This window comes from Leptopilina heterotoma, unplaced genomic scaffold, assembly GCF_015476425.1.
Source record: "Leptopilina heterotoma isolate Lh14 unplaced genomic scaffold, ASM1547642v1 Lhet_81, whole genome shotgun sequence".
NCBI lineage: Eukaryota > Metazoa > Arthropoda > Insecta > Hymenoptera > Figitidae > Leptopilina > Leptopilina heterotoma.
Genome location: NW_025111185.1, coordinates 4,102,132 through 4,125,040, shown reverse-complemented (window position 1 = coordinate 4,125,040; position 22,909 = coordinate 4,102,132). Strand labels below are relative to the sequence as shown.

At 27.6% G+C, this 22,909-nt stretch overlaps 1 protein-coding gene across 7 annotated transcripts in view; it reads right to left on the bottom strand.

The window, feature by feature from the left end:
* LOC122511383 (lachesin-like) overlaps positions 1 to 22,909 on the bottom strand; it is a 493,244-nt gene that overhangs the window by 416,849 nt on the left and 53,486 nt on the right. For 6 of the 7 annotated variants that reach the window (XM_043626583.1, XM_043626584.1, XM_043626581.1 and 3 more), the window contains exon 3: positions 20,814 to 20,881. Coding sequence is in view for 1 of the 7 variants with exons in the window: in XM_043626579.1 (XP_043482514.1) it covers positions 5,325 to 5,607 (283 nt within the window). In the remaining 6 variants the exon portion in view is untranslated. Of the gene's footprint in view, positions 1 to 5,324; positions 6,046 to 20,813; positions 20,882 to 22,909 lie in introns of those variants that run through there. The other variant, XM_043626579.1, reaches the window with a different exon arrangement.

The window sequence follows — 22,909 nt, the reverse complement described above, 5'->3', positions numbered from 1 at the left end:
GAGAAGATGGACTACTCAATTTTTATAATACATTTTTACGCAAAAAAAAGAAAAAAATACACAAAATGCTCGAGTATTCAATGTATTTAGTTTTATAACAGAGAAAAGACACACTACGCTTTTATAGTGACTTAAAATTGCAATATATATACTCAAAAGGTTTAAAAAAGTCCTGACATTCATTGAAATGAAAAATGCAAGCAAGCTGCACTACCTTTGTTAACGAAGTAAATAAGAGGCGCACAATTCCCTTGCGACGCGCCTTGAAACGTCATTTTGTGGAGCTAATAATGCCACTTGAATGTAAATTGAAAAACTATGTGTACCTGAATTAAATCATTTAAATTCTCCTGTTGTCAAACACAAATAAAAATTTCACAAACTGTCCTAAACTTTAGAAAAAATTAGAAAAATTTATTTATTTCTTATTTAAATTTAATTTTTGTTCGAATAACTTTGCGTCATTATACACGCAGAAAAAAATTATGTTTTCATCTAAATATTTATTAGTTACACAGTTTTCTTGAAAGTATCAAATTAATACTAAAGTAATATGATACAACAATTGATTCAACAATTTGATACAATTGATATTGATACAACAATTTAAAACAGTTTTTTATTTAATCCACATTTCGGTATGAAATTGATATACATTTTAGTATTAATTCGGTACTTTCAAGAAAATTATAAATCTAAGTACTTATTTGATTTAAATAAACATTTGCTTCAGTTTAATAAATTTTGCCTTCACAAAAAAAAATTTAGTCATCTGAAGCAAACTTTTAGTTGAACGAAACAAATGCAGACTTCGCACTAGGTAAATAATTTTTAAAAAGTAGCTTCAAGACTGAAAACAGTAGCAAAAGGTAGCTATCGAAAAATGGAATTTTACTGCTGAAAATACTCATTTTAGTCGATTCATAAAAACTTGATTCAGTATTTCCCTGACTTTTGCCAATTTCCATCAAAATATTCACAATTTATCAGGTCTGTGAAGCTTGCTGAACCACTTTTATAAAATATGCCATTAATTATTATTGCTCAGGTAGTGTTAATTTTGTACCACATTGCCATATTTAGTTCTCAATGTTTCTTTAAAAAAACACTGGTTCTGCTGAGTGAAAGTTCCGCTGGTCGGATCAATACGAAAAACGCGTTCAAAGCGTCAAAAAACAATTTAACAATAGCCAAAAATAATTAAGCAAATTGCCTAAAAAGAAAAGAAAAATTTTTAAACTTAAGAATTTTCGGTACAACTGGCAAGGGTATTTTTTTTACCAAAGGGTGGAATCGAAAAAACGAATAGGGTATTTTTTAAGAGCTCAAAAATAATTAAGTTAATTCCCGTACAAAAAAAAAAAATTTTAATTTTCGTTTTTTTTTGTTTTAAATAATTGAATCTTTTTATAAAATTTTATTGAAAATTTAAAATAGTAATTGAAAATAATTGAATTTAACCAAAAATTTTTTTACTTGTGAAAATAATTCAATTCGTGCGAAATTTTTTTTTCAATTTTTGAAAATAATAAATTGAATGGTCTGAAAGAATTTTATTAAATTTTTTTGAATTGTTTCTAAAAATTTGATGAAAATTTTTAAACGTTAACTGTACACTGTAAAAAAAAGGTTGTAAATTAGAGTTGATTTCCGTACCTTTCTTTCTCCAGTCTACAGCGCAATGCATTTCTTTGGTTGACTTGTGGATCATCTAATTTAACACTTTCTTTTTATAGTGCAATAATGTATCAAATTAATAAATAATTTAAAATTAAAATCATTAATAAATATTTCTACATAAAAATTCTAAAACTCTTGATGAAATAATAGCGCCCATAGGTCAAACATGCTTTATTAAACATGTAATTGTTCGAAATAGCCATTCTGGTTTATCGAAAAGCTATTACAACCATTATTACCACACTAACGTTACCTTTACCATAGTAATTGATCTAATGATGCAAAACGTAATAACTTCCCTAGATTACTACAATCAGAATTCAATGAATTATTTTTAAATTCAACCCAAAAAATACCATTTTCCTTTCCTATGTACAAAAATTGGTTTATTATCAGTTAGAACAAATCAATTCAACTAAGGAATAAAGTGTACAAAGTGGATATTTTAAAACAAGACAGTTTAATGAATTACAAAAATCAGATTAGAATTTCTAAATGATCCAATGATCGGACAGTGTTAAACTAACCGTGAAAGATTGTCGTTGAAAGGGAGAAACTCATTTGCATATCAATTAATCGCGCGATTTTAAAGTGGCACGTGACCGCGTGAACAAGCGGATGGTTGAAAATATAGACAGGCAGGCGCAGCATGAAAATCCCTTTATAATGACAATTTTTTTTCATTTTATTGGAATTTAAAAAGAGATGAGGTTTAAAATTTAAAAAAATTTTACTAAAAAAATTATACGACCGCAAATACGTGTTCAAAAGTTTACAGTCCATTTCCCGAATTATACCAATCTCACTCGACAGATGCTCAATCCTAAAGTTTATTACTATACCAATGGGATAAATTGTCCCCATATATTTCTCGGTGGTCGTTCACGTACACTAACAATAGCAATGCCGATTTAACGCGTGTGCGCTTTGGATCTTTACTGTTTTAATTACCCTTGTACAATTATAAACAAATGAGTATTATGTACTAAAGGAATTTTTATAGAATAAATTTATTATGTTATTATTATCATGAAAATTTGTACTTTAATTTTAATTATAATTTTAACTTTAATTACAATTAATTTAATTAATTTTTCTTTAATTTCTATTACATTTCAAACAATAAGAGAAAGGGGAAAAAATAATAGAAAAAGAAAGATAATATTATATACTTTAAAAAGAAGACAAGAGATGAAAGAGTAGTGGGGGCGATTATCGAGTAAAAGAAGAGAAAAATAGAAGGGGAGTGAATTCCAAAATACACTGCTCGCGTTCTGCAAACTCGGAAATAGCGCGCGTCACACACGATTCGCCAATTAACCGCTTAACTCTGCACAAATTATTTTAAAGCAATGATAAACGCACGCAGGAAGCGTTATTCTCTCACTCTATATATTATTAGAGAATTATTAATGAGAAAATGGAAGTTTAAGCATAGTCCTTTGTTTCAAATTTCAAATAATTTAAATTACGGTCAATATTATTCTCTTGTTCAAATATATATTCATATAATGAACAATATCAATTCTAGAAAAAATAAATCTGACTTTAATGCAAGGAAGGTAACTGAATTACGTTTATAAAGCGAAAATTGTTTACAATTGTTTCCACTGGAAAGCGAGAATTGAACCAAAAAAGAATATTTAAAAAGAATCTCTCAACTTTTAGGTATTATTTAAAAAAATATTTTTTTATAATTTATATTTCTTATGCTTATTTATGTATAATAAATATCAAGTTTATAGACGTAATTTCCTATATCCATGTTCGATGTTTACAAATATTTTTTATATTAATAATAAAACAACTAAAACTGAAATATTCATAAAAACATATAAAATTTATATGAATAACCAGTGAATGAACGCTTTGTACGAGTAAATGAATAAACATTTATTTTTATATTTCTTCTATAAATTTTATACAAGAAAAACAAAGCATTAAAAATATTAATTTTCCATTTTGTGTAAAAAAGAATGGTTATTTTTAATTATAATACGTTTTTTATCAACTGCTCATTTACTAGTGCAGTATGACCCTATTGTATTAAAAAATATTTATTGAAATATAATCATCAAATTTTCAATAGAAATGTATTATAAAAATATTGTATAATTTGAACATTTTTATTCAAAAACTACAATTGTATTAAAAATTTAAAAATTGGAATTTTTTTGTATTGGAGAAAAACTTTGCAGACAAAAAAAATATGCTTAAAACAAATACTCTATTTTGTTGTATCAACCTTATTTTTAGGTTATTCTGATTAAAGTTTGTTTAATTCAAATAATATATTAATTTAATTTAAGTATTTTTTTTTATTGAGAGCTGTTAAAAATCATGATTTTGTTAAAACAATAAAAAAAAGCTTTTTCTTAGTAATGAATAATAAAAAGTTAATTTTATAATAGGAGCAACAAAGAATAACTGCTTTTATTTTTCTTATAAGAAATTATTTAACCGAACATGTTGAAAAAATAATTGACTACCTTCTTAATTAAGTCCTTATATTTAATAAGATATGTATTGGTTTTCTTATAATTTTTTTATTTTATGAATTTAAAACTTTCAACAAAAGTACTAGCAGAGGGATAAAGAATTTAATTTCCAAAAATTTAAACAATTAAAAATTGCATTTGAATAAAAATTACAATTTTTTGTCAATGAGAAATATTTATTAAATATTAGGTTTAATCGTTTCTTTTATAGATAGAAAATTGTATACTTTTTATTTAAATTTTCATTTTATTCAAATTTTTAATTTCTTCTCAATTCAAATATAAAAAAAAATTCTGTCAAAATTTTCAATGCAATTTTTAATTGTTTAAAATGTTGAAAATTGAATTCTTTATGCGCTTCCACTAAATCGAATTTAAAATTTATTAATTTATCTTTTTCATACAAAATACGAAATCATGACATTAGACTAACTTTTGTTATGAAAATGAAGTTTCAACCAAAATTTAATTGTTTCAAACTAATTTTTGGGCAATGTGAGTTTAAATAAGAAAATAATGAGAAAAGTACGATCTACTATAATTTGATATAACTTGGGGAAAATAGAAAAATTTTTATACCTCGAATATGTCAGATATAATTTGAAGATGTTACCGATCTCTAATATGAAATGGTATTATTCTGATCAGTATGATAACACAGTAATGGCAGATGGTGTCTCTGATATTATAGCGATAAAATTGAGGTTATAGGTTTGCGTGGGTCCTGAACTACGATTTAGTGAAAACGACCAAAGTGTGACCTGACTTCATATACCGTATATTTTCCTTTTTTAAAAAAAGAAAAAAAAGCGAACGTATACATCGAAAACGTGTTTTCTCTTCCCCTTTTTCCCCAAGTTTTATAACTTATATATAGAAGAATTTTAAAGAAAAGTGTGTACTCTGACTTTAGCTTTTGTCAGCTAAAGGACAAAAAATTGAAAACAAAACCTTTAAAAAGGTCGTCTGATAGAAACTACAAACTATATAGATTAGTCGCAAAAGTAAAAATGTTTTTTTTTAACTTTTTTAAAATTTCCCTAAAATCAAGATGCCTATAAAATATGAGAAAGTCGAGAAACGGAGAAAGTATTTCCAGACAAGAAAGTCTATTCAAAAATTCATATTCGTGAAACAAATATTTACCAGTTGTGAAAGCAGCTGATGTTGACCTAGCACACTGTAGCAATATCCACATGGCAAAAATGACAGTAGACATTCTTGATAGATTTTTGTTCATAATCCTTCCTCTCATCTTCCTTGGAAGACAAGACTTTATTTGAACATTTGAACATTCACACGCGATTTTTTCATCAGTCACACACTTGTAATTAATTTTTCCCGAATCAAAAATCATCAAACTATCAAAATACTCCCTCTGAAGGAAGGCAAAATTCCATTGTCTCTGCTCAGAACAACTCTCAAACATTTCCTATAAACATTTCTAATAATATCACATTCGTCTCAATGTCCCACGTGATCTTGCTGCACTAGAATTTTGTAGAAAATTATGTCCATTCTGATCATTGTCCGATCGAAAAAAAAATCAAAATTATTAAACCTTACATGGATATATGTAGAGAAATTGATCTTTAGAAATTCGTTCCTTTATTTACTATCTTAGATTATCTTTTGTTTATATAAGTAATTATTATATAATTAATAATTAATTTTTTATATTTGTTAATATATGTTTTAGTTGAATAGCTAATATTTTGAAATAGGTGAAAATATATTTTTGTAATGGATCGAAATTTTTGAAATGCGAAAATACTTCGTTGCTTTGTAACCGGTAGATTTAAAATTCAGCGGATGAGTAAAACTCGCAGCCGTTCAATGTAAGCGCTCGGCGTCGACTGATTTCATCCCCCGAGAAAGTTGGACATCGTGCTCGGAGCGCGGCGCATCACCCCCGGCGGAAATCTCACCCTGTGGAGAACAGGCCAATCGCTATTTAGGAACGTACCGCCCATCATGTTGCGAGGGCGGTGCTTCCGAATTAAGATTTTCGACTTCTTCTTCTTCATCTTCTTCTTCTTGAGCAAAGTCGGACTCTCCTCGCAGCATCCGAGGCTTTACCAAACGAGAGAGTGGCTAATTCCAATCTTGCCACTGTTTAACTTTCTTGCAGGGCAGTGACGAGTTGCTAACCTGGGAACTTCTCTTTCGCTCCTTGGGGAACAACCGATGCGATGTGGCATCGGCAGGTCCACCCTTCCTGTTCGGAATTCAGCCCCAGGCTCCTATTTCCGCTTCTTTTCGTTGGTGCGGCACGTCCTCCAGAGGATCCTTCCGAGTACTCGTGTGGAATTCAATTATCATCGCTAATTTGATAAATTTCTTATGTTCTCCCGCAGAGAACCAGATTTTTAGCGCAAATATGTTCACGCTGTCCGGCACAAGAAGAAGAAAAAAAGCACTTGGAATTTTAAAAAAGATGAGGGCAAACCAAGGTTTTAACTTTTATAAGTTTACCTTTTTCCAATTTTACTAAAGACTTACTCCAATTCAATTAAAAGTAACCTTTCAAAAAAAGGACCAAAAATAAATCTTGACATCTTTTAGTTTTTAGGTAAGCATTCTTTTGAAAAAAAAAGAAAAACTTCATTTGCTCTGTTGATTCTAAATAGAAATCATAGTGAAATTGTAAATTAGTTTCAGGTCATGAATGACCTGAATAAAAATCATAAATTATGTATTTGTCTCTCGAGGAAAGGAATAAAACGCCCCAGAATAATACGTCTGCAGACATACCAAGAATACAATTAATCGATTCCATTGAAGGTCATTTCACCCAGCAAATATTAGCATTATCGTTATTTCTTTGTCCAAGACAATCACCATCTCATAAGATTATACGAAAATTAGGTTAATATTTATATTGCTAATTGCCTAAATTTAAGGATCTTTAGAAATAAAAAAATTCGCCCTTTTTGAAAAGTTTTTTGTAGAAAAGTAAACAAACAAGAAAAGGATTTCGAGTTTTCCATTGGTGATAACAAGCAACATAATCATTTAAATAGCCATTAAGATTAATAAAATTAAATAGCTACTCTATTACGACTTACGAGTTTACGTAAATCAATATAAGTGTCGATTATATTCAACCTCAGAATGTCCAAATTGTCAGACTAATCTAAAGAAATATATACTTGTTTACAAAAACTTTTGGATAGAAATTAGCTCAACTGCTCTCGCTGGACTGCCAATTTAGATAAGAATCTTCGATGGATCTCAACGTGTAATGAAAACCTCAGATCCCGCCTTTGTGCAAAAAAAAAATGTTTTCTCTGACTTTCCAAATGAATTTCAAGTCAAGCAAAAATAAAAAAATTCCCGAAACTATAAGTCTACTATATGTATATACTATAATATACTACCAAACAAATAATATTTGAAACAATTTCAAAATACTAACCATCTGAAAATAAAAATAATTATTTTATTTTCTCAAAATCAGTTACTACCCAATGGGAAATGCCAGTGTAGTGCCGATGTTCACCACTGGCTTAGTACTCAGACGATTGTTCGGCGTAGTCTAGCCGAGCCTCGACAATTAGTGCTGGCGCAGTACAGAATTTTTGTTTCGCCAAAGCTTGGACAAGCCACGGCGGCAAGTGCTGGCTGAGTATAGAAAAATTGTTCACGACGCTCTTTGCCAACATTGCTTTTTTGACATAAACTTGAAAAAAATTATAAAAAAAGTTTATAAATGCTTATAAATATAAATTTACTGAAAAAAATTAATATTTTACTTTTCAGTTGTTCATTTTTTATTCTTATTAAATTTAATAATAACAATTTAACATAATTGTCTAATTTTGTAAAAATAATAAATTATTTAAACAAATTAAAATTATAAACAAAATTTAAACTTTAATCTCAATAATAATTTGGTTCCTATTAAAATACTATTACCCGTGTAGAAATTGCCATGTTATGGCCTACACAATGATCAAAAAATCTGGCCCCGATTTGGGCCATGGTTAAATTTCTACACGGGTATACTTCTTACTATGAATAAAAAATTATTAAAAAATTACCACGTAATTTAAGAATTACGTAAAATGTTAGATGCAATAAGTAAAGTAATTTAATTTTTAAAAATTTAGTTTAATTTATTTTATTTCAATTTATTATTTCTAACGTATCCCTATTTTTTCGCATCTTTAACTCAATAATTGTATGTCTGAATGATACTGAGATATTAATACTTTACTGTACACATGTGTCGTTAGCATAGTGGTTAGAGCGTTAGTCTGTTAGTCCGTAGGTCGTAGGTTCGATTCCCCTCGTCAGCAATTTTGTTTATTTTCATAGGTTTGCGATATTTCTAGATTCCAATCGTTAGGGACTAAAATATGAAAATCTAATGCACACTTACTGTACACTGAAAAAAATTCTTAGTAGATTTGACTACTTTTTAACTACTTTCCTTAGTTCAATAAGTCCCCAAAGATTATTTTGAACTTACATTAATTATCAGATATGTAGTTGAATGAAGTAATAATACAGTTGCATTAACTACTTTTCTTAGTTAAATAGGAACCAATGACAGTTTTGCAGTAGAATTAACTGCTGATATGTAGTTAAAGTTACTATAAGATAACTCAGTAATAAAGACAACTACTGAAAATGGTAAAATAAAATTATTTATAATTTATTATAAATATTATCGAGTTGTATTTTTTATATTTCCCCCTACCCACTTTTGTTTACCTATACCTTATTTATTTAATGTCTATATACCTAACGGAGAAAAATCTCTAAACGTCGGGAGTTGAACGCTCGACCCTAACATTCGTAAACCGATAACCTAACCACCTAACCACGCTCGCCCGCTACGATGAGTTGCTTAATACTTAAAGGCATTCCTGACACAGTTCAACTGATAACTGTAGTTAATTTTACTACTTAAAGTAGTTGCATTTACAACTTTTCACAGTTGCTAATCTTCTATAAAAACCTATAACATAAATTACATGGAAAATTATTTAACTCCTAGAAGAAGTAAAGACTACTACAAAATTAGTCTATCGAACTACTTTAAGTAGTAGAATCTACTACTTTCTGTAGTCATTTCTGTAACATACCTGCAGTTACAAAGTTAACTATAAAATTACATTAATTTAATTAATAATTTTTAACAACATAAAACAGTTAAAATAAGTATCAAAAGTAGCCAGACTAACTAAAAAAGTAGTTCGTTTTATTACTTTTTACTCTACTAAGGGGATGTAGTTGAAAATGTCTCATGTATTTTTTTCAGTGTAATTGTTTATTATTTAATTTTTAAATGTTATAAACAATTTTTTTCTACTTCAATTACTATATCCTTGTTAGTCTCCATCTTTAATACAATTTCTTTAAGAAGAGAAATATTTTATGAATAAGAACTTTTTATTAATATTATTTACCATTTTGCTGTTAAATTTTTTATAATTATGAATTTACGACTAATTAATAACAATACGGCATTTATTGCGGAAATATTCTCAGCCAGCACTGGTCCAGTGCTGCGCCAGCGCTGCCTGGCAGCACTGACAGACAGTACTTCGGCAGCGCCAGACGACGTTATCATCCCAGTGCTGCCAGTGCTGGCGCAGTACAACGCCAGTTGTAAATTTCCCATTGGGCTAGTGCAAAATTTTTTATTTGTACAATATATAGCAATAAAATAATAAAAGCAATAAAAAATTGTGGGGTATGATTTTAACCTAAAAATGGATTAAAATAACCAGCGAAGCTTTCATCTATCTATATTTTAAATAATCCATCGAAGGATTACCTTTTAAAAATGGTTATACGAATAATTGATTTAAAGAAATATTTGTCAATTTTTCATATAGGAAAAAGCGTATTATTTTAATCTTTCTTTCCTGAGTGTGTAAATTTAGACTGCAACTCTTTTTAATACCTTATAGTTTGATGTAAAATGAATTTTTAAAATTTTATTTATTCAGACGTTGAAAATTATTTTTGAAAATTTCATTTACAATTATACAGAGAAATTCGAAAAACAAGAAAATTATTTGCGCTCATCAGAATGGATGTTTATTTAAAAACAATTGAAATTTCCACAAATATATTCATGTATTTTGAGAAACTTCATGTATAGATAATAATAAAGGGAAATTCTCATCGACAAGAATAAATTTCAAAACATAATTTATTATGTTACAATAAGTATACGTAACATGATTGTTGTAACAATATTAAAACTGAAGAAAATTTATTCTGAAATTAAGAATTAAGAATGTATACTTAGCACTTATTTTATAGATCATTATTTATACTTAAATTCACACAGTTTTTCTAAGGATATTAAAATGAGACAAAAAAACTAATTAAAATGTTGCTTCGCAACACTTTTAATTCATTTTTTGTCTCAATTTCTTGATATTCTTAGAAAAACATATTACTATTTAGTATAACTATTTACTATTTATTTACTATTCAATATTTATTATTTAGTATAGGTAATATACTAAATCTATAAGAGTAAGGGAGATTGGGGAATTGTGAGCCACATTTTTTTTAGCTCAATATCTTACACACAAATTTTTTTTCCAATTTTTTAATTTTTCATGTCAGTAGGAGGTATAAACTAACATATATCATAGCCAGTTTCCCAAAATTATCACTTAACCTTAAAGAAATTTCAGTTTTACTAAAGAGTCAAATCATAAGATTTTTAAAAATGTTGGGGAATTGTGGGCCACTGCCTAAATTGAGTTCAAAATAAAAAATAACGATGGAATATATTTATTAAATGGTTAGAAATATTAAAAGTGGTATAAATGTTTAATTATTAGTTTAAAATTAGAAAAGAAAAAGTAAAAAAATGAAATTAATCGGAATCACAATTTGGACAAGTGAAATAGGCTCCATTAATTTTAAATTTTTAAGTGAACAGCTTTATCGCATGAATTGCAATGAATCGAATTGTTTTTGTTAAATTACTATACTATTATATTTTAATAATATGTACCTGCATTGTGCAATTAAATCGCCAAAAACAAGCAATAAATACTTCCCTAAAAAAAGTGGCCTACAATTTCCCAAATGCTTCATTTTACAAAAAGCTCTGTATTATTTATTCATTTTAATTTGATGCAAAATTTCTTTTTGGAGTCAAAGTACCAATGCCACACAATAATTAAAAAAATATTTTTCATAATTTATTCTTGAAAATCCTTGTAAAAACATGAAGGCCCAAATTAAATATTTGAATGCAATTTTTCAGGTGATTTTTGTTTACGATTTATAGGTAATTGTAAACCATTGTAAAGTAATGAAATGCTAATGAAAAATTTACTTTGGACGAACCGAGGGGGTATTTACTAGTTGAAAACGTGTACACTCCAATACACTTATTACGCTAAAATTACACTTATTACCAAGTATTACAGGGTATTACAGGGTAATACAGAGATATTTTTAGGTATTACACCCACGTAATAACGTACTATTACGCCCTATTACGCGATATTACACGACTATTACAAGAAGAGTGTACACTCCAATACGGAAGTACATATATACCCCCTCGGGACGAACAAAAGAAAATAAAAAAAAATTGGGTGATCAAACTTATAAATATTATTAAATAATTGAGGTGGCCCACAATTCCCCAATCCCTCCTATTTATGAAACTAATAAGCCTGCAACGTTTTTAATAACGAAAACGAAAAATAATGAGACGATTTATTTTATTTTGGTCTCAAATTCATGTTATTTTTCAAATTTCAGCAGTAACAATTAATTTCTTAAAAATTTAAGCACATTAAAATTAGAGCTTGAAGAAAAATTCTCTTTTGATGTTTCGTTTTTGAAAACGTTGTAAACTTCAATATTAATAATATTTACTAAATATTAAGAATATATTCTTATTTTAAGGATGCAATATACCTACTAAATTTAAGTATAAAATATCACAACATTTAGAATTTAAGAATCGACTATGCAAAATATTTTCTACAAAAAAATATATAAGAATTTCAATAGAAAAATATTTATTTCTTCTAAGTCGTTGATTATTGCAGATATCTTCACCAACATATATATTCTTAAGTTCAAAATTAATTTTCTTCAGTTTCTTGATTTTTAATCAAACATTTTCGACTTCTCTTTATTGAAGTAAAACTATAAATGACAGAATAAGAAAGTCTGTGATCTATTAACAAGTCTCAGTGTATAACAACGGATTCAATTGCCGAGAAACTATTCATAGGATGAAACAATTGGAATGTAATTGCTTTCTCATTCAGTACCAATTCATTTTGTGGCTCAATTCTCTGCTTCATTGTCTTCAAAAAATCTTTGTATTTCATTTTTAAAAAATTTCAAAGTTTCTTTCAAAATCAAAATTCAAGAGAGAGAGGAAATTTGTACAGATTGCGGAGGATGATTGCAAATAATAATTGAAATAAGAAAAAATTACTTCTAACATAATATTTATAATATTAAAAATAATTATTTTTTTATAAAAAATGAATTATTGATAAACTCACCGATTTTAAATATTTAAAGTTAATAGCAAAAATATATCGCATAAATAATATATAAAAGTTTGTTAAATTTTATGTTTTTTCTCCTTCGCCTTAAGCCATTCATTCACAAAAAGTTTTACAGCCGTAATTGTGGGTTTACATTCAAGACATATTTCCCTTGTATGATTAACGAGAGTCGCTCTCCCTCGAGAAGTAAAACTCCAAAAACTAAGATTATATAAAAGGAATTATTTAAATGCATTTAAACTCTTAAACGCATATTTATGTAATGAGATGCCCCCAGGGCTTTCAAAAATGGAAAAAGGAGCTCTAACTCCAACTTCTCGCGAATTAGATTCGAATCCCTGTAAAATATTTTTCTATATTGATTCAGAATACATTAATTTTAAAAAAAAGACATCTGCCGTTTATCTAACTTCTCTCCATAATATTTCTAAACTATGTGGAAATAAATATTTACTTTCATATTCACTTTCACTTTGACAGATTTTTATTTTCACTTTAACTCTTTTACTCTTTAACTTTAATTTTGATATGATTTTATTTTCACTTTAATTTTCTCTTTCATTTTGATGGATTTTTATTCTCACTTTTAATTTCACTTTCATGGTATTTTATTTTTTTTTTCCTTTTTTACAGCTACTTTTAATTTTCAGTATTTTATTTTCACCATTCACTTTAATAGTAGAAAATAAAATACTTATAAGTAGTTAAATTTGCTGTAAAAAATAAAAAAATAAAATCCCATCAAAGTAAAAATGAAAGTGGAAATAAAATTCTATCAAAATGAAAATTTATCATAGGTGAAAATGAAAGTTGAAATAAAAATCTGTCAAAGTGAAAATAAAAATGAAAATTAAAATGAAAGTGAAAGTGAAAGTGAAAGTAGAAATGAAATTTCGTAATCAACCCCCTGAATGGAATATAAAGAAATATTTACCTATTTATTTAAATTCATCTAAATTATGGTCAACAATTAATATTGTTACTATTATCATTAAAATAATTATTTTATTCATAAACAATTTTGCTTCCGTTCTTTTCTAATAGAGAAAGAGAATAAACAAAAGCATAATTCCAAGTTAATTAATTATAAATTTGAAATGAAATTTTCGATGCTTAAGATCTTCTTTCAGCTAATACATAGTATCAATGAGTATATCTGAAACTTGATACTTGAAAAGTAGTAAATTGTTTGAGATGTTTTGAACAGCACGCGCGAGTAACAGGAAGGGCAATGGGCCAATTTAGCACAAGGGAAACTCTAGCAGTACAAAGACGTCAGATCACGATTCGGAGCACAACCAACGTTGCTGCCTTCGCTTGATTAATGAACGAAAACTTTCAATCGATTCGATTAAACCTATACACTAAACAAACGAGGGGTAACCGATGAATATGTGCTGGTGATAACAACTATGACGAACATTTCACGCGGCAATTCATTAATCATATTAAAATACACCCCGATCATATGTTCCTTTAATTTTCCACTACTTCCTAAATAGTTCATCCTACGTGTAAGGATTTAATAAAAAATATTTACAAAAATGTTCATCAAATTTTCTCTTATTTTTAGTCAAGTTTTTCTCTCTCTGTTATTTTCAAAAATAAAGGAAAAAAATGATTTCGAAAGTTTCACATATAAGTTTAAATGCAAATATCTCTTATTAAAAATATTTTAAACTGATATCATATGAAATTCCCATGTGTAAATACCTGGCGCATGCATTTTTCATGAAATAATATTTTTTTTAAAAAAAGCGTATAGAAAATTTCACACGCAAACTCAATCAGAACTTCTGACTTTATACATATATAGAAACTATATTATTAAAGTTTTGAGATTATATAGTTTTTTGCAATAAAAGTTTACATTTGTCTTTTGAAATTTTTACTTTTGGACAAGAAATAAAGCTGAAAATTTCGAGAAAAATTTAATAAAATTACTGACCTTTCCTTGATTTTCAGAAAAGTTTTCAACCATTTCCCTTGATCTTTATAACTTTAATTTTCAGTTTTTGTAAACTTCATTTATTTTCAAAATATTTCCTCAAATGTTTTTACATATTTCTTCAAAAATGTTTAAGCTTTTTCTCTTTTCTTTTATAAAGAATAAATTTTATAAACCCGTTTATATCAGGTTTGTGTCACGTCCTCGTGACGAATAATTTTCTTTCATTGAAATATTTAGAATTAAGGAAATGTTTATATTATCAAAAGCATTAACCTTTGTACTTAAAATCATAATGTAACTCTGACACGTGTCGACTTGTTACTAGTGTTGCCGCAAGACTCGAGATTTTCGAGACGAGACGAGATAATCATCGTCAAGACCAAGACCAAGATGAACTTTTTTTCTCGTCTTGTCTATTCAAGACGAGACGAGACAATAACTGTCAAGACCAAGACAAGATTCAAGACTTGAAAACTATCGTTAAATACAGTGTACGATTAGAAAAATACGAAAAAATAACGCTTAAATAAGTTGTTGCACCATAAAATATAGTACACGGAAAAAAATATTTACCTGGAACAGCGATAAGTTTCTCTAAAATAGCGAAAGTCTTAACTGAAACAACTAAAAATTTGGCTAAACTAGTGAAATTTATAGCTGTTCCAGGTGAATATTTTTTTCCGTCCCGTGTAGAAATTGCCATATTTAGGCCATAACATGGCATGAAACACCTTCCCAAGACTGGCCAGACTTGGGCCCGATCTGGGAAGGTAAACACCTTTTCTTTTGATCATTGTGTAGGCCATAACATGCCATGAAACATGCCATGTTATGGCCTACACAATGATCAAAAGATCTGGCCCCGATTTAGGCCATGGTTAAATTTCTACACGGGGTGTAACATTACATCTATATTTTATGAAATTACTCTGAATTTTAGTTATAAATCTAAAATTTTAGTTTAATGTGAAATATAAGACCAACATTTTCATCAATTTAAAATCTTTATTCATGAAAAAAATAAAATGTTTTAACACTTAACTTCTTTCGCAATTTTTCAATCTACCATATAAGTGTTTAATGATTTAAAGGAAGAAAATAGTTTTTAAATTATTGATCATATAGCAAAATCTAAAGATAAATTAAAAACCTTTTGAAATTCCATAATTTATACAAATTGAATGTAAATTCAACTCGAGAGGGTATTTACTTGTGTACTTGCGTGTACGCTCTTCCCGTAATAGTCACGTAATAGAGTGCAACAGAGCACTATTACGGCAGTGTAATACCATACATAATATAGAGGTAATATTCTGTAATAATCAGTAATACCCTGTAATAGTTCTGTAATACCCAATAAATCTAGATAATACGCGTAATAGCAGGAAAATTTAGTGTATTAGAGTGTACACCATTTTAACCAGTAATTACCCCCTCGATTCTACTATTCTAAAATCCAATAATTTTTCAATTTTCAAGTAAAATTATTCTCTGAATATTTTATAAATAACAATGTTATGAAACTTTTCTAAGATTTAACTTATTTAAAATAAATTCAATTTCAGATTCTGTAAAGATCAATTTTATTTTTAGAAATGGAAAAAATTTAAAGTTTAGCATTAATATTTGTGGTTGATTTTAAAGTTTATAACCAGAACATGGAAAATTTAAAAATAATTAAATGTTTTTAATATCTTCAAAGATTGCTGGACACAAAAAATTAAACTTTTTCTTCAATTCTAGAAAATTAATACTTATTCCAGTATTTTTGATAAAATTCTCTGATTTTCTTGAAAAATTTTTGTTTTCCTAATTTTTTATTAAATTTCCTGTTTTCCGAACCTGTAGTAGCCTTATTAATTGAAAAAATATCGAGACTTCAAGACGAGACGAGATTCTATGTCTCAAGACGAGACTTTTTCGAGACAAGACTCTTTGTTGGTCTTGACATTTCAAGACGAGACGAGATTGAAAAGAATCTCGTCTTGTCTCGTCTTGCGGCAACACTAGCTCTGAGGGCTAACCTGCGAATCTTCGATTCACTTATTTCTACGAAATTTAACCGTCTTCTTAAAATAATGGGGTGCTGCTCTAAAAATGGAATTCTGGTGGTTATACAAATCACCCTGTTTTGTGGAAGCTTTGTAACAGCCCAGTTCCAGTATCATCAGTCTAAAATTCGTCGTGAAACCTTTGAACCATTTCGTCTGTGAATTCCCTGATCTGTGGCACCGTGTATTTATATTTGAAATAAATGTTTAGTTTTTAAGTTTAAAAAGAATGTGATAAAGCACCAAAAAGTGGAATTTTTTTGCAACGAGCAAAAGAAAAATCGAAATAGTGACATTTTTCGAAAATAGCCAAAAAAGTAATTATTATCCGAGACCTGAAGCCACTGTTAAAAATTGGAAAGACGATTAAAGAAGGCAAAGTGAAGGCCTAACCTCTGCGACGTTTCTGAAGATTCATCAGCGAGTAATTTTGATAAAAAATCATCCGAGTCTTGTCGTAATAGACTTTAGTCGTTGGTTGCGAGGGGTGTGTCGGGGTGTTAGTTTCCTGGACGGATATTAGCTGTCACCCGGCTCACTGGACAGGACGCCAGATATATATCGAACAGGAATAGTGTGAGGTCCAGGTATAGTAGGCATCCAACATTGGATGCTTGCCACTTTTATGTATAGGAATCGCGTTACGGAAACCTAGAATGGTGTGTCGGAATTTCATTGGTTTGACATCACGGAAGAAAAGTAATAAACCGAAACACAATTCAAATTGTATTTCTTCAGTCTTATAAATAGTTTTCTTCATTTTATGTTAATTCCCCAAAAACATTTGTCTAGAATAGGTATTTTTCTTTTCTCTCTAACCTGATTTCTTCAAAATCATCAATTTACCAGAAAGTAATTAAAAACAAGAAAATCATTAATAAAAAAAGGGACAGAGCTAAAAAAATTTTTAAAATGACATCAAATAATTTCCTCGGAGACAAGCATTGAAGTGTAGTCTGACCGAATCAGATTTTTCCACTTAAATAATACATTTGATAAAAAAAACACGAAATATCACTTGAAAATTTCAACAAGAATATCTATTGAAACTTCGCAAAAATCCGTGTGGGATATTTTTTATTTACAAAATAAATATTTAATCATTATTATTTTTTCCATAGGAATTAAGATTTTCAAAAATTGAATATTGTTACCTACTGTCACATCTTCAAAAGTATTTTTATCATTTCAATTTCGCAATTATTATTTTCTAGGATTTTTAAGTATTAAAAAATACAGATTTTCAAAGATTTGAGTTTGAAACCGCATTTCAAAATTTAATTATTTCTTAAAATTTGCTATTATTTGTAAAATCTCTAAAATTCAATTCTTTTTTAGTGTTCCTAACTAAAATTCTTCTATAAATCCATTATTTTTAATAATTTATTAAATAGGTACATGGGGTAGTTGCATCAGTGAAAGAATTGACACCAGTAAAAGAACAAATTTATTATTTATCACGATATTTTACAAAATAATTGAAATTCTGCAAATAAATTTATAAAAACTTTTAAGAATTTTATAATTCAGATATTTTATAAAAATTGTATTGAAAATAATTGAATTTTTGCAAAGAATTTAAAAATAATTGAATTCTTTTGAAAAATGGTATTGAAAATAATTGAACTCATGGGAAAAATTCTAAATAACTGAAATTCTACAATGAAATTTATGAACTCTTATAAAATTTACTTATTATTGAAATTTTCAAGTAGAATTATTCAATAAATAATTTAGAAGTAATTACTTTATGATACTTTTTAATGAATTAAATTATTTAAAATAAATAATTTAAAAAATGGAAAACATTTATTTTATTCAAATAAAGAAATACGGTTTAAATAAAAAAAACATGATTTTTAGCAGCTTTTAGTTTCATGTTTTCAGTTTAGTATTTAGTTTCAAGTTTTTTGTTTATCATTTACTCAGGCTTCACAGCGCAAAATAAGTTCAAAAAAGGGGAATAAGGGAATTTTTTATTCAAAATATTGGGGGGAAAGGGGAAAATCTAAACATATTTTTTAGTTAAATTTGGACTCTTATTTTATAAAACTGCTTTAAAAATTGCTATAATCTAAAGTTGATTTAGTTTAGAACATTTATTAAACATTAATTTATAAAGTTTATCACATTATATCATTCCTAAATTGTGCGATACTTTGATTTTGTCTTCTAATTAAAAAAAATTTTAATTAAAAAGAAAACAGACATTTTATTTATTTCTTTTGATTTCTTCGATTCTATAACTGACTCCACAACCTTGAATTTTCGTTTTAGAATATTTCTTAATTAATTACTTTCATAGCAAATCTAAATATTTTAATCTCTAATATTAAAATTACCGAAAATTATTTTCCCGAATAGGTACTGTTTTACCAAAAATGCACTTCTCCCGAATTCATATCTCCGAAAAAAAACATTTTAGCCATGTCTCCAAATAAATTTTTCCGAAAGAAGTTGTTTTAAAATTTTAGAACAAAAAATTGTTTTTTGAAATAAATTGAATTTTTGTTGTGCTTTAGCACTTTTTAAACACAATTTTTTTATGTTTGAAAATTAATTTTATGCTGTTTTGATGTACTTTCGGTCAAAATGCATTCAATAAAATTGTATTCGGGGGAATTTTTATTCGGTGAAAAATATGTTTGGGTAAATTCTGGTGAATGGTCGGATACCATTTTGAGAAATGTAATATTGTTTTATAGCTTTACTTAATTAAGATTTTAATTAAAATTTCTAAATTAATAAATTATCGACATTGAAAATATCAATATTCAAAATAGTAAAATTTCAACTACACTTTTTATTTGTTGCAAATAAACTTTATTTTGTTTAAATAAAAGTTTTATTTATGTTCAATAAAATTTGCCTTTGAAACAAATAAATAACCTAGTTGGCTCGGAGTCAAATCTACGTTTATTTAACTCAAATAAAATATATTTGATATAAAAAAAAATTGTTCTCTTGGTGTACAACACAAAATAGGGGAAAGGAGTAAAAAAATAGGGGAAAAAGGGTAAATATATTGATAAAAAAGGGGAATTTTTTTGAAATAGAGGGAAAAAAGGGGAATAGGGGAAACACTGTGAAGCCTGTTTACTTTTACTAATAACAAAAAATGTGGAACTTGTCCAGAATAGAAATAAAAGGGATTTTTTTTTACACAGTATTCGACAAATTAACGTGAATGAGAGAATTATTACGAGAATTGGAAGAGGACACTGGTAATATGTTCTCGGTTGGCAATCAGTGATAGGAATCGCAATAGATCTGCATTTCTGAACGGATTTAAGCGATATCCATAGCTTCGATGCAGCCTATGTTATAGTCTGCGTACTCCATACGTGATGCAATGCTACCGAAGGCATCACTGGAATACCAAAATACATCATCTCCAAGAGCCTATATTCCACCCGTTTCTGTATATCTTTCGCAAAAAATAAAGTGTTACACATAAGGATACCTTATTTTCAGTAGAATACAAAAACCATAGGTTACGATCTCTAGTTTAGTCACAAAATGAATATTTTTATTCATATAAAGAAGAATCCTTATTTTCTTTCTTATATTTGGTTTATACACCCGTCTTAAGCTTATCTAGCTATACAAGTGTGTTTACATTTTCTCTTACATAATATTTCTTATATACATTTTCCTAATACTAAGTTTTGCGCCTACAGAGCGACTTGAAGATTAGGAGTACTCGCATTTGCCTGGACCACCCGTCTAATGGGTTTTCTCGCCAGTGGAGAGGGAAACTGTAGAAAACATCTCCTGAGTACAACCAGTTTATCGACAGTCGAGTTCTAATGGTGTGTACCGGACAATAATCGACAATGTTTTTCACGTGCCGGAAAAATACCAAATACCAAAGCCAAATGGGCGCGAACCAAGGGTACTTACCCTTGGTTCTTAAACGACCGCCAAGCGAGGCATCTATCCGACTGAGCTAATCTGTAGGTATTTTCTTTCTTATAAGAAGCTTCATTGTTAAGATTTAAAATTCATTTGTTTTCGATCCGGACAATGCAAATTTTACCGCAAGTACTTCAAGGTAATTAAATTAAAATATGGTATGAAATTTTAAATATAATTACTTTATGAAAAAACTCACCAATAGTCGTGGTTCCCGCTATTTAAGTGTTGTATAGTTCATTGCAGTGTTCTGAATCCGAGTGGAATCTAAAAAAAAACAATTTTTTAAATTAATTTATAATAATTAAAAAATTATAAAAATATTATGTCCCTGAAATTAACCTCTACGCTCAGCGTATCAAACTAATATTTGAGGCTTTCAGAGACGAAAATGTTACTAAATTCACTTCTTTTTTTCCACCTATAGGGAGTAAAAACACGTTTCTAAGAATATTAAATTGAGACAAAAAACGTATCAAAAATGTTGCGAAGCAACGTTTTGATACGTTTTCTGTCTCAATTTGATATCCTTCGAAAAACTGTGTGCGCTCAGCGTATTAAAAAAGTGTCGAACCTCCAAATTTAGTATGTGTGATATTTGTACCCAATGCAAATTTGTGTCATTAAGTTTGCAAATAAGTTATTTTAATAGCAGTTACGATTTACAAACTGGCTAATAATCACTTCGGAGTATTATTATTATTATCTAGATGAGTAAAATCTGCCTAATGGTAATAGCTTAATGAGAAACAGTGCCTCCATCGATTAGCTTAAGTTCTAATCGAGCGGTGGCAGATTCCTAAAACCGCAACTCATCGTCGTAACAGTATTATTAATGAAAACGGTGGTTGCTATAGAGCGGGAGAAATGAGAATTATAGCGAACATAAGTGACATTACCATAAGATTTTCGAAAGGCTTACTCAAGCCCGAGGGACAACCTGACAGGATTTAAACGCTTATATCGCGACAAAGGCGGGATTGTATATTCTAATATGATCCACGTGCAACCCTCCCGCATATTATTTGTGCACCACAATACGTGCGTGTTGTACTATTTTCATAAATACAAATTGTTGACAAATATTTTAAATATTTAACTTTTTTAAAACTTTTCTGCAGCTTATTAATGAATTTTATTTCCAAATACAAATTTTTGAATAATTTCTTAGTCAAAATTTAAAAAATTCATTTATTAAGTACACAATTAATTATTATTGTTTATATTTTCAAAACTTTTAATTTCTTGGTAAGAATTCAGTTATTTTCACTAATAATAATATTCTTCGGAAAAATTCAATTATTTTTATAAATATTAAATTTGTATGCAAACAATCAATTATTTCAACAAAATTTTTAAAAAATTTCACGAAAGAATTCAATTTTCTTCTTAATTCGCTTTAAAAATTCCCGAAAGAGCTCAATTATTTTCTCAAATTTTTATAATTTTATTTTTTCTTTTATTTTTATATTTTTATAATTGAATTTTCAAAACAATTCAATTATTTCCAATAAAATTTCCCGAAAGAATTCAGTTTTTTTTTTCTTAAATTTGCTTATTAAAAATTTTCAAAAGAATTCAATTATTTTCTAAAATTATAATAAATCCTTCGAAACAATTCAATTATTTTTATAAATAATAAAATTCTTTGCAAGAATTAAATTTTTTTTTATAAATAATAAAATTCTTCTCAGGAATTCAATTATTTTTAATACAATTTTAATAAACTTCAATAATCAAATATTTAACTATAATTATTAAAAGACACGATTATTTTAAAAAGTTGAAAAAGATTCTTTGTTTAATTCAATAATTTTCAAAATTTTCAATTAAAATTATTCAAAAAACTGTACTAATTTCAAAAAAACTTTTAAAAATTCTTCAAAAGAATTTAATTATTATTTACAAAAACTTTAATAAAATTGTTTAAAATAGTTTAAGTTTTTATCAATAATTTTAATAGTGAAATTATTAATTGCAATTTATAACAAAATCGATTATATTCAATAAATTAAAAAAATTTTTTGAAAGAATTTAATTATTTTCTATATTTTAATAAAATTCCTTGAATGAATAAAATTATTTTAGAAAATTGTGATAAAATTCTAAGAAAAATTTAATTATTTTTCAAAAGTTTTAATAGAATTCAATAATTAAATGTTTAATTTCAATTATTAAGAAACACGATTTCTAATTAAAATTATTATTGAAACTCATCCATTGTTTTAAAAAAATTCAAAGAAATTCATCAAAAGAATTGAATTTTCAAAAATTTTACTAAAATTCTTCGATGAA